A 15,600-nucleotide genomic window follows, 5' to 3' on the forward strand; every position below is an offset into this window, starting at 1 on the left:
CTGAACGTCACAATCGCCTCTCTCCCGATTCCTGCGATGAAACGAGCCTTTCCTACCAGTATTGATCGAAATCATCAAATTTGATTAGCCACGGCCGCGCGCTGGCACCGTCGCCATGAGTTCAGGTCCGCGCGCGGCTTTTGTGCCGTTTCCTACCCACCTCGACCTAAAGGACTTTGTTAGTTCACGAGAGAATATTGTATTCGCAACACGCATCAATTGCAAATCGATCGACCAGTATCCACTGGAGGATTTTGAAAATCTGGTTTACACACATGTCATTCGTACTGGAAAGCCGTTGGTAATTGAAGGTTTCGAGGAACGTCTCAATCAGAACTTGTTCTCGCCAGATTGGTTGAAAAGGTACATGGGAAAAAAGAGTAAGTGAGGGCCTCTTGATTTACATCCTTTTTTTATTAACAGGGCTATATTTGCTGATCGTGCTGTTTAGTTGAGAATTGCTGGGACCAGGTTGGCCAAAAGAATGTCCCGTACACTATTCAACACTATCTGAATAATATGCCAAAACTCGCGGAAAATGTGTCCTCCAGACGAGACTTAAGGACCGAGCCTCAAAGGCTCTATCTCAAAGATATCGATTGTCCTAAGGAGTGGCAGGCGTCGCTGGAGAATATCATTCCACCTTTCTTGTTCTATCTCAATGACCGCCCTAGGGCTTTCACTGGTCCCGGATCGAAATACACTGAAATGCCACCATATCCTCGAACTAAAGATGGTGCCGCGATTGCAAAGGCAGGAGACCTCATGAGTAGCTTACCCCCAGAGATGCGCGCAGAAAACCTCATGTGTTATATTGGTCATGAAGGGACCTACACTGCAGCACACCGGGAAATGTGTGGTAGTCTGAGTCAGAATCTCATGGTGGAGGCATCAAATGGCGAAATCGAGAACGACAAGAAAACAAGACCTGGCTCGTCAGTCTGGTTTATGACTGAGACCTTCGAACGCCAAATCGTAGCTGAGTATTGGAAGTCAATGCTTGGCCATGACCTCGACCTCGAAAAGCACTTCGCGTCAATAGCTGCCTGGAAGAAGGCTCCATTTACGACTTACGTGGTTGAGCAAGTACCTGGAGATCTTGTTCTCATCCCTCCTCTCTGTGTGCAACAGGTCTGGAACCGTGGCACGAGGACAATGAAGGTCGCATGGAACAGGACCACTGTTGAAACCTTGCAGTGGGCATTGGATGAAGAACTCTCCCGTGCACGGGCAATTTGCCGTGAGGAGCAATACAAGAACAAGGCCATCATTTTTTACAGCCTTGAAAAATATTCCAAATTGCTGGAGGAAGATCCCGGAAAGAGTCATCCTGGGGTGGATGCACTCTGGGAAGACTTTGAATATTTGTTCAAAATGTTCACTGACGTCCTTCTTTCCGAATGCTTCTCAACCGGCCTCCCAGCAGAGAAGAAGACTGAATATTTGGAGTTCACTGGTGACGTGACGTGCTCATATTGCCGTTGTAATATCTTTAATCGGTTCCTGACCTGTGAAGCATGTGTGGACGGCGCAGAGACCTATGACGTTTGTATGGATTGCTATGTCTTTGGTCGGAGTTGCAGGTGTATCTCCAAACTCAAGTGGGTCGAACAATTCCGCTGGAAAGGCCTCGAGGGTCGCCATGAAAAGTGGCGATCCCAGATTATGAAACATTTTGAGAAAGATGGATACGGCGTGGATCATCCCGTTTTCTCTGCTGTTCGGGCTGAAGAGACTCAAAAGTCCGTGGCCGAGCTTTGTCAAGAACAGCTTCGAGTGCGCCCTTGGGTGGATTGCAAGAAACCGGTGCAAACAGCCATACTCAGTGACTCTGAATCGGAACAGGTTCACGATCGACGGTCCTCCAAGCGTCGCAAGGCCAATCACAAATCCCCGAAGAAGACAGATAAGGCCAAGAAGAAACGCAAACCGGAGGAGATGGGACGCTGCCATATTTGCAAACCTCGACCTATATGGACACTTAAGCACTGTTCCACCTGCGACTCGCAATACTGCTATGGTTGTCTTTTCAGGCTTTTCGACTTACCACCACAACAAGCCATGCAATTCTCTGATTGGGAATGCCCCAAATGTCAGAAAGTGTGCAGCTGCTCGAGCTGTAATAAGAAACCCGATAAGATGCTGGAACCATACCAGCCGCAAAGATTGTTACTCGGTCATGACACCTCCAAAGTTGCCGATGAAAGAAGTGTCGAGTCTTTAGTTGATCTTCGACAATCCAATGCTGGATGGATGAAAAAATTCCAGCGCACGAAGAACCAATTCTACGCAGAGCGATTTGAAAGACTCAAGCGCGAAGCAGATGAAGCACGTCTAGCATTGGACGAGACAAGAGCCAATCCCGTTCCAGAGCTTGTTCCGCCGCAAGGATTGACATTTGATTCCAGTCTTGCTGCCATGGACGACGATGATAGTATCATTCGAGAGGACAATCAGCCGGAGAATTTTCCCGTTGACCCATATTTGGATTTCAATAAAACATTCATTATGCTCGACCACCCTGTGACCGACTCTGCTCTTGATTCTGCGATTGACCCAGCCCTAGGAATTGTCTGAGAGCAGCGAAACCCCCAGCGAAAGACCTGGCTATGGGCACTTTATGATTTTCAGCGACTTCGTTTACAGCATACCCTAGGCCATTATGATTTTCCATATTTCTGTAACATTAACAACAACTAATAGTATGAAGACATGACAATTTCAAGAAAAATCTGCCGAGGCAGACATAATCCAACCATTAAACTAGTCTCAAGCTCCTTTGTACTCATATTGAAGATCCTTTAGAGTAGCCAGATCCACCTCAAGCATAGTATGTTTCGCAAGGATGATAATCATCAGCATGACTGCAAAGAATGAGCTATCGTTGCACATTTGATGGGTTCGGGATATTTCATGTGAAAGACTTACCTCCAGGTATCAAGTAGAAAGCAGGATTAATATGAAATGAATCCCCGTCGAGGAAAATCACGTATATCAGCGCCAATAGAGTGCACACTGCCCCATTCAGAGGGATCAGAGCTGTATGAATCATCTCTAAGCGCTCATTGCGCGGTGAGAGGGGTTTCTTGCCCTTAAGATCTCGATACAGAGGAGCTGATCTCATTGTATAAGCCGTAGCCAGCAACGAGATAATTGACAGAAATGAGAGCATTCTTTCACCGGCACCTCCCGCGCGAAGCAAGGATAGAAAAACAAGTGTTGAGAACAATGGGATTGCAGTGAAAACCAACTATAAAATTTGATCAGTATTTGCTACCACAGAAGGTCTTGTCTTTGTTTTAGGGCGGATATACACTGTACTGCGCATTCCGCGACTCGTTCTGTTGTTGTAACTGCTGTATCACACGCTCCTGTTCCTCCTCATCCATTTCTTCCCTATCATCATCCGATTCCTCCGGATACCGAAATGCCTTTCGAAGCCTTACAGCTGCCATCTTCGATGTATTTAAAAAAAAAAGAGACAAGAAATGAGCAAAGTAGAAAAGAAGTGGCGGACCGGGGACGATAAGCAAGAAGAGTACATAGCAAGTCTGTTTGTCCTGTTTGTTCCCACCACCTTCTCGAAAGATCATCTTCTCTTCCAATTTCACTCCGATACAATTCAACCTCCAATTCAACCCCTTTCTCAATTCCAATACACCAACACCCCTTCGGATCCAATCTCGGATTTCTCAAAATGTTCTCTCCCCGCGCATTTCTCCGGCCGGGCCCTCGCACCATGCGAGTTAGTTATCCCCGCACCGCCCGACGAACAATCATGCCAGCCCCAGGTCCAAACACAGGACCTATCCTAGAACGTCGCGCAGACCGAGAACTTCCCTCCCTAAACAAGAGTCGAGGATGGCTTTACACGTTGCCGATTTTCGTGGTAGCCGTTGGCGCGGGAATGTTCGGAATCTTCAATTATCAAAAATCATCCAGTAGTGTCGTGAACAGTACTTTATATGCGCTTCGTACGTCTGAACAAGCGCGTCAGATCCTTGGTGATGAAATCTATTTTGCGCAGCAGATTCCTTGGATTTCTGGGGAGATGAATCAGTTACATGGGCGGATTGATATTTCTTTTTGGGTTAAGGGGACGAAAGCGCAGGGGAAGATGCGGTTTCGGAGTATTCGACCTGACCGGATGAGCTTTGTTAGTTTTTTCCCCGGTTCCCCTATCTACGCTCTAGCAGCTGTCTTTGTTAGGCAAGTTACTGACTGTTTTTTAGTTCCGGACTGAGGTGTGGAGTTTGGAGACGGAGGATGGAACGGTTGTGCAGCTTCTTGACAACGATACCGATCCATTCCGACAGGATTAGAATGGAGAAGAGACAGAAATCTTGTACAAATACTCAACTTGTCGTGCATATGAATGGCGTTTTTGTTTTCAATTTGTGGGGAGTGGCTACAGGGATTATTTACAGTCTGCTAGACTGGTGAAGAAAAGGATATCATTTGATGTATCATATACAAACGCCGCTCAAGTGAACAATATTGCACGAATTGTGTAGTCTAGTAGTACATGCTGGTGTTCCAATTAGGCCTCGCAGCTAAGCCTTGCAGCTGAAGCCTACAGATTTTAGGCAGTTGCAGCTTCGGTCTCAGCAGGACCAACCTCAGGCCAAGGTTTCTTCACTGCATCCTGAATTCGGACGACGCAGCCCTTGGGACCGCTAACGTGGCCTATCGAGTGATAATTTAGTATCAGTACTATTGCATGCGTTGAAACGCTTGATAATTGCCCAGGCTGGGTAGCTGGGTAGCTGGGCATGGGTAATTGGAAAACCTACCGCTCACAACGACAACACCAGTTTCACGATCCACCTTGAGGATTCTCAAGTTCTGCACAGTGTTCTGGGTATTTCCCATATTTCCAGCCATCTTCTTGCCAGGATAAACACGAGAACCACCACCTTGACCAGGACCAGAAGAACCCATCGAACGATGCGTCAAACTAACACCATGAGACCGATCCTGACCACCGAATCCATGTCTCTTCATCACACCAGCAAATCCCTTACCCTTGGTATTGGACTTGGTATCAACAAACTGTCCCTCCTGGAACCAGTTCGCATAAATACTCTCACCAATCGGTAAAAGACCCTCTTCACCCTTAACACGGAACTCATACACATGACGCTTAGGCGAGAGTCCATTCGCCGCAAAATGTCCAAGCAATGACTTAGTCATGTTAGACGGGTGTTTCCATCCCGCACCAATTTGAACCGCGAAATATCCATGTTTCTGTCGAGTCTTGTGCGAAACAACCTCGACCCGATCAAGCTGTAGAACAGTGCAAGCGGTACGTTTTCCGGTCTCCGGGTCAAAAATCGCGGTCATGCCTTTCTTGGTCGCAATTGCACCGGTACGAAGGGGCAGTGAGTTGGCTTTTCGGCGGAGGGCGGCTGTGGTGCTTGATTCAAGGACTGGTAGGTTGGCGCCGACATTGAAGCGGTTTGGTTTGGGCTCGGTGAGGGAGCGAATGCCGAATTCTCGGACGGAAATTCGGGGGAGCAGCGATTGCTGCTGCAGCGGGGTGGAAAGCTGCAGGAGCTTCCCTGCTAGACGTGGTGACATGGTTGGGTGTGTAGATGGTTGATTCGCAGTGTTCGAGTGAATGTTGAGGGAAGTTTTTAGTAGTGCTTAGTCATCAGACAGCGGATTCAAAGTCACGCAGTACCAAAGTTATACAAAAGGAATATTCAGATGAATTAGATGATTATGGGCAGACGCTGATGAATATTTAATTAAGGATTTTATTTATATTGCAAGAAGAAGTATATTTTGTATTCTGTGTACTGTGTAAACTCGAACCTTGGACGTGTTCACTCCTTCAAGATAGACTGTGTATGTAGCCTATTGCCCAGATAACTGGTTCGCCTTGATAATCAGATATTAACAAATACTAGTACTGCTCAAAATATTAGTAGAATAGATATGTATATGTATATGTATATCTTGGACAATATAATACGTCTTTCTATTAGAATATCAAGCTACTCACACTCGACCCTGATACAGCCAAGTACCACATGTACAAGCCACAATCAGATCCATACATAGATCAGCTACAAAAATACCGAACAAGCAGAAATAGAATAATGTCCAAATGAAATCTAACCAAACCAATTCCTTCAAATTAAATCCAATAATCACTTTCGACAATTATCCCAAATCCCAGATTAATATAAACACCAACTACTATGTATATCCCTCCTTAAATACGCCTAACTCCGAACGGACCGACCACCGCGCCGCCCCCAAAAAAAAGTTCCTTCCTTCCAGAAACCTCCGCGTCTTACAGTATATCCTTCTTCTCTTCTTCTTTCCTCCACCACCACACACCCTGGACATCTCAACCTCCAAGTACTTAAGAACTAACCCGAAAAATGTCCTTCAAACCCTCCCTCCTCCGAATCCTCTCACAAACAATAAAACCACAACCCCATCTCCGCGCAACAGCATCCGCATCCGCATTCGCATCCCCCTTCTCAAGCGCATTCAAACACAGCCCAAGACCCTCATACCTTCAACGTCAAATACAATCACCTTTCAAAAGACAATCACGCTTTAACTCAACTCGTCAAAATCAATCCCATACCTCCAACTCCCACTCCCGCCAAGGCCAAAACTCCTCTAGCTCCGGTTCAAGCTCAAGCTCAAGCTCAAGTTCAAAAGAACCATCTGGCCTCTCAGCACGTTTGAAAAAATTAACCCGAGAATACGGCTGGGCAGCATTGGGCGTGTATCTCACACTAAGCGCCCTAGATTTCCCCTTTTGTTTCGCTGCTGTACGATTACTCGGTGTTGAACGTATAGGCCATTTCGAACATGTTGCATTGGGTTATGTAAAGGGTGTTTTTGGTAAACTTTGGCCATCTTCTAAACCCGAGCCTTCTCCAACATCTTCCACGGAAAGTGATTCCGAGATCGAGACCAATGAGGGTGAAAGTGAAAATCAAGGCGAAGCTAGTACGTCTATTATCTTTTCCCGGCAAAGCAAAGCAAGGCACATTCGCAATTACTGACGCAACGCATAGGTATCTGGACACAACTTGTTTTCGCATATGCTATTCATAAGAGTCTTCTTATTTTCGTGCGTGTTCCGCTTACGGCTGCTGTGACGCCGAAGGTCGTTAAAGTGTTGAGGGGGTGGGGGTGGGATATTGGGAAGCGGAAGCCTAAGTCTACTTAGTTAGACCCCTTCGTGATTGGATATTATTTAGAGAATTGGATATTGTATTGGAGGGTTTCTTTTTTGAATAATGGTGGGGGTGTTAATGGGGCTGTTTGGAGATTTTGGAGAATGTTGGAGCATAGCGACGTTGAATTGTACATTAGCCATAGAGTAGATCTGATTTAATTCTGGAACTTTCCCCTCTTCAAAATCATCTACGAAACACAAAGGGTCCTAATCCTGATCATATTCTGCCATCGATATAGACCTGACTGGCTGGTTGGCTGACTGACTAGCGGACTGCTGGACTCGGACATAAAGCATAGCTACTTGGTTCTCGTGATCTCGTCTCGTACATAGGTAATGGCTGGGTCAGAGGATGTTACATATCGATCATATCGTTGAATCTCAAGATGCCGTTGGCTTTCATCACGCCGTTGACACCGTCGGGCATGCGGTATGCCCAGTCCGCCACACCCAATGTGCTGGTACTCGTGTCGTTGTTTGTGCCTGTCGTAGGTGCGGCATCGCCATCGGGATGTCCGGTTTCGTCCGACGTATCGGCGACCAATACAAGGCCGAGTTCTTTAATCGTTTCCACAAGGGCAGGAACGACGTTCTAAAGTGGTTAGTATTTTATACCCTTAGATATCTTTGTGCTATGCTGGACTTACCAAGAGACTGGACCGACATATTATACCCATAAAGTTGTTGCTCTGTGCTATCCGGGCAGATTCTTTAATCGACATCGAGGCCCGTCCACTACTGTCCACGTGTGGCATGGAGTCGACGTTGCGAGCGAGATCGCGAATCTGTCCAAGATCGTTGCAAAGGAGGACGGGGTCTATAGTGGTCAGTAATCAGTAGACTCGAGACAGCTGAGGGGGGGTGCTGGCTACTTACAATTCGGTTGCTTCCAGTTCAACGCGGTACAGATATTCGAGTTGTAAGAGGTGAAAACAACAGAACGCATGAAGTCAGGGTTATTCTCGCGGGATACACGAGCGTGATCAAAAACGTCTGTTAAAATAGAGTCTGCGAAGCTGTTCACATCCGCCAACGATGACATTTCTAATGTCTTCTCTTCAGCTGCAGATGGATAAACGACGGAAATATTGACATTGAGGTCAATGGGCAATTCCTGTAGAACATCACGTAAAGACATGAATGATGTAGCCAAGATACGATGGGCCTGAGGCATATTGCTAGCCGCTTTGGTCTGTAGATATTGGATAATATCACTAGAGGAGACGCCTCGCTCTTGGCCGATCTTTTGAAACTGAGCGTATGATAATCGAGAAACCGGGATGTCGATTCCGTGATGATCGATCGTGAACTGAGGGTATAGTACCGGTACACGATCACGAGTCAACTGTACAAATAACTGCACATAGTCGCCCGACAAGCTAGAGCCCGTGACAAAGCCATTGTGTTCCGAGTCAAGAGCGTTCGTGGCCTTCCAGTACGTAGCAAAATGCGTGATCTCCAAGGGATCGCCGTGATACGGCTTAATGACCTGGTAGTTGAATCGCAGCTGACCAATACTTCGCAAGCGAGGGTCAAACAGAGGTAAGCAGCAAGATCCGGTGCTAGATTGCTCAGCGCGGAAGTTGATTGGCAGAGCCACACTCTTAGCAATAACCTTGGAGCCAAATGTAGGGAAAATTTCGAAGTCCACGGTGAATGTGTCCAATTTGTCAACGTGGAAGGATATTGACCGAGAGTCTTCTTGGATGGGTAGCACAATTGTGCGAGGGATAAGGTCGGAGAGTTTAGAAGAGATAGTCAATCGGGCAGCGGGGTGACGACCCGACTGGTCAAAGGTAATCGAGCCAGGTGTTCCTTGGTCAAAAAGAAGCTGCACAAACACCTTCTTGTCAAGGAAGTTGTGGCCGTACCGGCGGAGAGGGATTATAGGAGGAGGGAGTTCGAGATCGGGAATTCCATCAGCCATTTCCATCTCGGCCTCGCTAGCACGCCTAGAGATGGAGACGTCCTCCTCCATGGGGTCCTGGAACTGTAGTCCATTCAGAATATCGAGTGGACGCTGGCTTACGGGCTTTTCGGAAGGTTGTGCCCAAAGCAGGAGCATGCACTCCAGATGTCCTTCCCAAGCGGCGTAGTACATCGCTGAGAGGCCCTTTTCATCCGCAACCTTTGCGTCCACGCCAAGCTCAAGCAACGTTCGTAGACACGGTACACACCCTTCGCTGGCTGCGTGAAACAGCGGCGTCCACTGATAAAGTTTATCTCGTTGATCGAGGTCGGCTCCGTGATTCTTCAGCAGCAAGAGGAGCTCCGGGGATTGTGAGGCACGCGCAACCATATGTTGAGGATAGAGTCCCTCTGCATCTGGCAGCACCTGTGCCTTACGCTCGAGGAGCATCTTCACAATTGGGAGAGAGCCGTGTTGACAAGCAAGGTTCAGCGGAATATGATCTGAATCGGATGTAGGGTCAATGCGAGCATTGCTTTTCAATACATGTTCGGCACATGCAAGTTGACCCTTGACGATACTGTGAATTAATGGTGTAAAGTTGTCATGGTCCATTAAATCAACAGTCTGCGGACCCACTGCCAGCAGTTCCCGCACCATCTCTGCCCTGCCATTCCTACAGGCATAATGCAGAGGAATTCGACCGTAGACATCCGAGCGAGCAATATCGACCGAGGCTGCCAGTCCAGCCTTGAAAACAAAGTCTCGTCCGGAGATAGTCGCCTCGTGTAGGCAATTGCGCTCATTGATATCATCTTCTGCGTGAATATCAACCAGGCCGCTCTCCAATAGCAGAGCAAGAACCTCGTCAGAAAAGCCGTTGATCGCAGTCAGGAAAGTCCGTGTAGCTCGATCACGACCATCTGCAGCAGAAGACAGTTTAGACAGCCACTCCCGCAAATTCTGAAGATTCCCAGCGGATGCAGATTGCAGGACTTGCTGGTCCAGCTCTTCCTCCTCCGATCCAAAAGTGAGTGCTGGACGCTCTGATGGTCGGGATGTATCAAACTGCAAGTTCTCTCCCTCAGCCCAGGCCTCCAGTTCTAGTCGAGCAGTTGTCGCGCGATCTGCCAGATCACGAAGGACTTCTCTGTTGAAGCAAGGTTGTACCTCGACTGCGCGATGTAGATAGAGCTCCTTCATGCGGGATTTGGATGTTTTGTCCCATTTCTTCAGGATCTTTGATACGGCGGTTTCGTTGATTTCGACGAATTGTTGCAGTTTGTTCAAATCGCCATCGAATTGTTGTAGGCCTTCGAAGAGAGCTACAAAATTGGACGGGGCCTTGGAGTTTGCCACAGTCCTAGTTTGGACGACTCGTTTTTTGTCGACTAGTGTTTTCAATCGTAGGGAAAACTGTCGCGAGTGAGTTGATGCCTTGCATTTGTATGAGTGTTTCATATGCTATAAGATCGACTTACCTCTGACTCTTTCTGGAGGTAAAAAGCATTGACTTTTTCGATCTCACGTTCCTAAAAACAAAAGGACGATGATTAGCACTGTTTTATATTTGGTGAGTAATGAACGTACCAAGCGAAAGAAGAAAACCTCCTTGTTGGCGCGGAGCGCAGCCTGAGGATCCAAGATCCCATCTTGGGCAATTTCCTCGGCAGTCCTCTGAGCAGGAATGGTCGGTGTCGCACTGAGCTGTTTAATAAGCTGTAAAGGGGTTAGCAGTGTTCAATGGTAACTGCGAGTAGCAGGAATTGAGGCAAAGTAGCCGACAGGTTAGAATTGCCGCTACTTGTCGCAAATCATCTATCATGCAACACGCACCTTTTTCAGAGCTTTGTAATTTACGAAGCTGGCCGCATATTCGGGGAGATCAAGCTGCCGGCGCTGAATCTGCTTTCCGAACTTCCTGCAAACCACGGTGGTCAGTATTAAGGTAGTGAGATAAGAGGTAAAGCGGTTGGGGCCGAAGTATAGCACTCACATCTTCGCAGGCTCTCAGGTCGAGAGCAGATTTGTTAGATGACCCAAGGCAATTTGTGTGGTAAGAGGAAGAAGTGGGAAGAGAGCGAGAGGCTAGGAGGACGAGGGGGAGAGCGAAGAGAGCGAGGGTGCCCTGGGTGGACAAGCGCAGGGCGTCGAGGCGAGGAGGGGCCGCAATGAAGTGGGGACGATCCAGATGGGAGGAGTGGGACAAGAGTGTCACTGTAGGACGAGGGTGGAAGTCGAGGTAATTGAGGACGTTGGGTCCCGATAACAGTCCATGAACGCGGGGAGGTGAGGAAGTGAGGTGAGGTTGCGGAGGTGGGAGGTGGGAGAGAAGATGGAAGTTCTCAGGTGACAGCAGAAAAAAAGAGATCTTTCCAGTTTTGCAACGATTCTTTAGAGCATTGAGAGTACATGAGAATACTCAGTGATAGAGGTACAGGGCCAGGTGCCTGGTATACTCCGATACTCTACTCCGTACAGTAGTTAGTGGCAGTCTGTGGAAGATCAGCTAAGAGTTTAGTGGGGAGCTCGCAGGTGCCAATCACCGCGTTCGGTCAGCGCACGTTGTTGCTGACTGAGCATTTTTAACTCGAGAGTCGGTAATTAATATTACCAGATCCAGCAATTTACTGTAGTGGTATATTTAGTATATTCTGTATTTATTAGTTGATTATTGGTTAGTGGTAGATTAACCAAGTAAGTATTAAATCCTGTATCGATATAAGTAGACAAATACCCAATTCTATGCCCTATAGATAGTGGTGATCTAGTAGGGAAGAGATTATACTATGAAGTAATCATCCTATTAGGGTTGAGCACCATCCATCGGTATACAGTAGATGGCCTACAGACGAGCTACAATCATAGGTATAGATATGCCATACATTTATACATCATCCATACTGCCACTAGTAGTAGAAATAACTAAGTAGAATAAATTAACTACATCAATGATATACTCACTATGACTATTGTAACTAATATTAGCGCGCGCTTGATCTTGGTCGAGTAGGCCTGAGCGTAAATAAGCACAGTCACAGTACTTTGTATACTTAATGTAGTATAGCTTGTTGAAAAAATGTCCTTACAAACTACTAGTGTACTACACTTAGTAGATGACGGTATACTCAACGCCAGTCTTAATGCACTAGAAGTGCGGCATACGACCTGCTAGGCATGGGCAGAACTCAACCCAAACTGGAATTTGAGTCCAATTTTGACCATTGATATAGAAATTGCATAAGTTATGGACTTTGGGTCATATATAATAGCAATTCCAAAACAAATGTACAAGAGTCATGCCCATTTTGTATCTGTGTAGATTGGTCCTTTGTTGCACCACATCTGTCTTAAGTCCACTCCTAGTCAAGACTCTCCTGTATGTACATGCAATAAGAAACAATTCACTTGGCAATATACAGCCTATCATTGCTCCGTGAGTAGATCCCCAGATTTAAGTGGGAGTTTCGCCTATAGCCTACCTACATAAAGTACCAATCCTGCCAGGACGTCCTGACCTCATTCGGCGTGAGGCATACATAGGTGAATACAGTAGGCATTGGCATACGATATCTCGATTATACTTTTACAGTGGCAGTTCCTGTAGAACAACATACCCCTCAAGAGCTCTAGAAACCCATTTCTAATCGGTCCTTGTCCACTTCAATTGTTCAAATCACTCATTTCATGGACATCTCGCATCGCCTAGTACTACACTATGTTACTAAGTTTCCATGCTGTAATATATAGATACATGACCAATGCAAGTAATATCCCTAGTAGATAGTACTACCATAGAAGGGGTAAGATCCAGATTCAGAAAAAAAAAACCACGCAGAAAAATCAATATCTCATCATAATTCTCAAATACATACAAATACTCACATATCAACAAACCGATAAGCGATGAGGAGTATTAAGCAAGAAAAGGCAAGTAAAAAGGATATTCAAGAATGTCGCTGAATGACCGTGTCCTCGGTTTATACCTATACTGGGAAACGGGTACTCAATTTGGACACTGTTGTCAACAATATACATACTATGGGATAGGCCAATCTCACAGGTTTGAGGCATAGGTTTTATGCCTCAGGCCTACATAATGCCATCTACTGTGAATGGAGCGGCGTACCTTGGATAGTATCCAAAGGGAGTTCATGCAACTTTTGGTTATTTCAAAATGATGATTTCAAGTCTTGTATTATGCTCCAATAAACTCATTCTAGAGGTTATATAATACCTAATTGCAGAATAAGGTTCGACAATCGTTGACCATTATCAGATTCAAAATCGGGTTGAAATGCATCATTTAGTGATGGACTACATTCTACTGTGCTCGAAATTACAACAACTATTCTTTGAAAAATGGAAACAAAATAATCATAAGTCAATTAGACTATCACCCACCGAATCCGAATTTCTCTGAATCCAGAAAACTATACAAGGGCAAAGACATAGACAAAAGCAGAAAGATAAGATCCAAAACAATCACAATCACAATCACGAAACAGAACAGAACAGAACAGAACAGAACAGAACAGAAATAAGGTCAACCAAGACAAGACCTTGAATTCAAATAGATGCTCGGGATATATCAAAGAAAAGAAACAGATTCAGACACAGGTAGATCAATAGATAAGTTAAATAACCTCCCCAGTCCCTAGGGTAGGGTAAATCAATCCATCTGGACCAGGTTACTCAGATCCCATCCGGTCACTTTCAAGTGTGGAGGGAAAAGGATAAAGACAAGGAAAGAAGAAATACATGGCGAAGCAATGTCCATCACGCCGGGAATAAAGACAACCAGAAAGATAAAGACAGAGAGGACGGGCCAAAGTCACAAAGGTGGCCCCGCTAAGGAGTGGAATCGGCGGTGGAAGCTTCACATGGGGAAAGAAAGATATCAGAAGTGCAGAAAACGAACAAAACGAAAAGAAAAAGAAGAAAAGGAGGAGAATGAAAAAGAGAAAGAAATGGAAAGAAAAGTACAAGAGCTGGAAGGAGCGTATGTATGTATGCGAGAACGGGAAAGCCGAACTTTTTAGCGCAATCGATGTAGAAGTCGAGTTAGAAATCAATTCATATGCCATGCTGTACAGAGCCATTGGTCTGTAATGCAATGCAATCCTTGTAGACAGAAAAGGAGGTGGGGTTTTTTTTTCATTTCTCTCCCCTTAAAAGTTCTGCGCAATACCGGCATTGCCTTGTCGAGGGTAAACACCGGGGTTCTCAATACGCGTATTCCTGCGCGCCTGCACGTCCCGAATAACAGGTTGATAATCATCCATGCCATAGGCACCGTGTCCGGTCATTTCACCATAGTACGGATTATCATTGTAGTACCCACCTGAAGGGTGTGCGGCAGACATATGGCTCTCTTCCGAGGCTTCAGAGTGGTTTGCAGCAGAGTATGCGGAAGAAGCATTCGATGGACCACGGTGGATATCGCCATTGCGGTTATTAGCAGCAACGGGCGCCGCACCGAGAACACCGATCGGTTCAACTTCTCCCGAGTCAGGACGCGCACCATCCGAGTACTGTAAAGTTCCCTCGCTGGGAGTGGCATTATGGTGATAGGCACCGCCACTACCTTCGGACATGGCCCCCAGACCTCCCATACCACTGGAGAGGTTGGTAGAGGCCTTACGACCGGCAGAAGTGGTACCCCAACCACGGTAACCAGAAGAGGTATCATCCTTCGCAGTGACGCTGCCACCGGCGAGCATACCGGGAAGAGTTGGGTCGTTGTTCGGGTTGAAGCCGTATTCTTCGACTTCCTTGCGGCGTTCTTCTTCGGCGGCCTTGTTGGCCTTGCGCTTACGCCAGAAGAAGATAGCGGCAAGAATGATTAGAGCCACTGAAACTACCGGGACAACTACAGCGACGGCAATTTTACCACTGTCGGAGAGACCACCTGAGCTGGATGCCTCGCTGGCACTGGATAGAGATGGCGAATCAGTAGCGGTGGATGTTGCGCCGGAAGAACCGGTTGAAGAGGCGGCCGATTCGGTTTGGGTCTGGGTAATCACAATCACGGTTGACTGGCCACTGCTATTTGTCGATGTCGAAGTAGTCACCTTGTCTGAAGTGGTCGAGTGCGAAGAGGTTGACGTTGGGTCTGGACTTGAGGAGGACGACGATGAAGTGGTAGAAGACGAAGAGGTGGTAGTCGAGTGTGTCGTTGTGGTCGGGGCGGTGGTGGAAGACTCTTTCGAGGTGGTGGTCGACGGTTGGGCAGTCGTAGAGGGAGACTCGCTCGAAGAATCTTTGGAAGTAGTCGTCGCAGTATCCTTGGAAGTGGTGGTGGGATCCGAGCTGGGCGATGGTGAAGCAGACGCTGCGTCGGCGCCGGTCGTGGTGTCTGCCGCGGTCGCTTGGCTGGCTTTGCCTTGCGGGTTGCTGCTCGGAGCAGGCGCAGGCGCCCTCTTATTGATGACGGACGACATATTTACGAGATCCTGTCGAGGGGCGTTCTTAGAGATCGAAG

General features: G+C 46.9%; 7 protein-coding genes across 7 annotated transcripts; 3 read left to right on the forward strand and 4 right to left on the reverse strand.

Moving 5' to 3' along the window:
* Nucleotides 1-115: 115 nt before the first annotated feature.
* N7469_006010 (putative JmjC domain protein) lies at nucleotides 116-2,577 on the forward strand (the record flags this gene model as incomplete). The annotated part of the gene is made up of 2 exons (XM_056644928.1): nucleotides 116-380; nucleotides 452-2,577. 2 exons carry the CDS (start codon nucleotides 116-118, stop codon nucleotides 2,575-2,577), a joined length of 2,391 nt encoding a protein of 796 aa, XP_056500166.1.
* A 192-nt stretch (nucleotides 2,578-2,769) lies between these two features.
* Nucleotides 2,770-3,455, reverse strand: N7469_006011 (uncharacterized protein; the record flags this gene model as incomplete). Its single annotated transcript, XM_056644929.1, has 3 exons — nucleotides 2,770-2,864; nucleotides 2,929-3,250; nucleotides 3,315-3,455. 3 exons carry the CDS (start codon nucleotides 3,453-3,455, stop codon nucleotides 2,770-2,772), a joined length of 558 nt encoding a protein of 185 aa, XP_056500167.1.
* Nucleotides 3,456-3,697: 242 nt separating this feature from the next.
* On the forward strand, nucleotides 3,698-4,322 carry N7469_006012 (cytochrome c oxidase assembly factor 1 family protein; the record flags this gene model as incomplete). Its single annotated transcript, XM_056644930.1, has 2 exons — nucleotides 3,698-4,156; nucleotides 4,233-4,322. The coding sequence occupies 2 exons, from the start codon at nucleotides 3,698-3,700 to the stop codon at nucleotides 4,320-4,322; spliced, it is 549 nt and encodes a 182-aa protein (XP_056500168.1).
* A 260-nt stretch (nucleotides 4,323-4,582) lies between these two features.
* Nucleotides 4,583-5,580, reverse strand: N7469_006013 (mitochondrial 54S ribosomal protein uL3m; the record flags this gene model as incomplete). The annotated part of the gene is made up of 2 exons (XM_056644931.1): nucleotides 4,583-4,686; nucleotides 4,794-5,580. 2 exons carry the CDS (start codon nucleotides 5,578-5,580, stop codon nucleotides 4,583-4,585), a joined length of 891 nt encoding a protein of 296 aa, XP_056500169.1.
* Nucleotides 5,581-6,392: 812 nt separating this feature from the next.
* On the forward strand, nucleotides 6,393-7,198 carry N7469_006014 (uncharacterized protein; the record flags this gene model as incomplete). Its single annotated transcript, XM_056644932.1, has 2 exons — nucleotides 6,393-6,975; nucleotides 7,044-7,198. The coding sequence occupies 2 exons, from the start codon at nucleotides 6,393-6,395 to the stop codon at nucleotides 7,196-7,198; spliced, it is 738 nt and encodes a 245-aa protein (XP_056500170.1).
* A 364-nt stretch (nucleotides 7,199-7,562) lies between these two features.
* Nucleotides 7,563-11,699, reverse strand: phoC (uncharacterized protein; the record flags this gene model as incomplete). The annotated part of the gene is made up of 8 exons (XM_056644933.1): nucleotides 7,563-7,799; nucleotides 7,855-8,024; nucleotides 8,084-10,532; nucleotides 10,598-10,648; nucleotides 10,707-10,835; nucleotides 10,953-11,037; nucleotides 11,113-11,125; nucleotides 11,663-11,699. 8 exons carry the CDS (start codon nucleotides 11,697-11,699, stop codon nucleotides 7,563-7,565), a joined length of 3,171 nt encoding a protein of 1,056 aa, XP_056500171.1.
* A 2,588-nt stretch (nucleotides 11,700-14,287) lies between these two features.
* On the reverse strand, nucleotides 14,288-15,559 carry N7469_006016 (uncharacterized protein; the record flags this gene model as incomplete). Its single annotated transcript, XM_056644934.1, has 1 exon — nucleotides 14,288-15,559. One exon carries the CDS (start codon nucleotides 15,557-15,559, stop codon nucleotides 14,288-14,290), a length of 1,272 nt encoding a protein of 423 aa, XP_056500172.1.
* Nucleotides 15,560-15,600: the final 41 nt, after the last annotated feature.

Source organism: Penicillium citrinum, assembly GCF_028827155.1.
Source record: "Penicillium citrinum strain IBT 23319 chromosome Unknown utg000005l:1.0-1900146.0:1.0-1900348.0, whole genome shotgun sequence".
Classification (NCBI taxonomy): Eukaryota; Fungi; Ascomycota; class Eurotiomycetes; order Eurotiales; family Aspergillaceae; genus Penicillium; species Penicillium citrinum.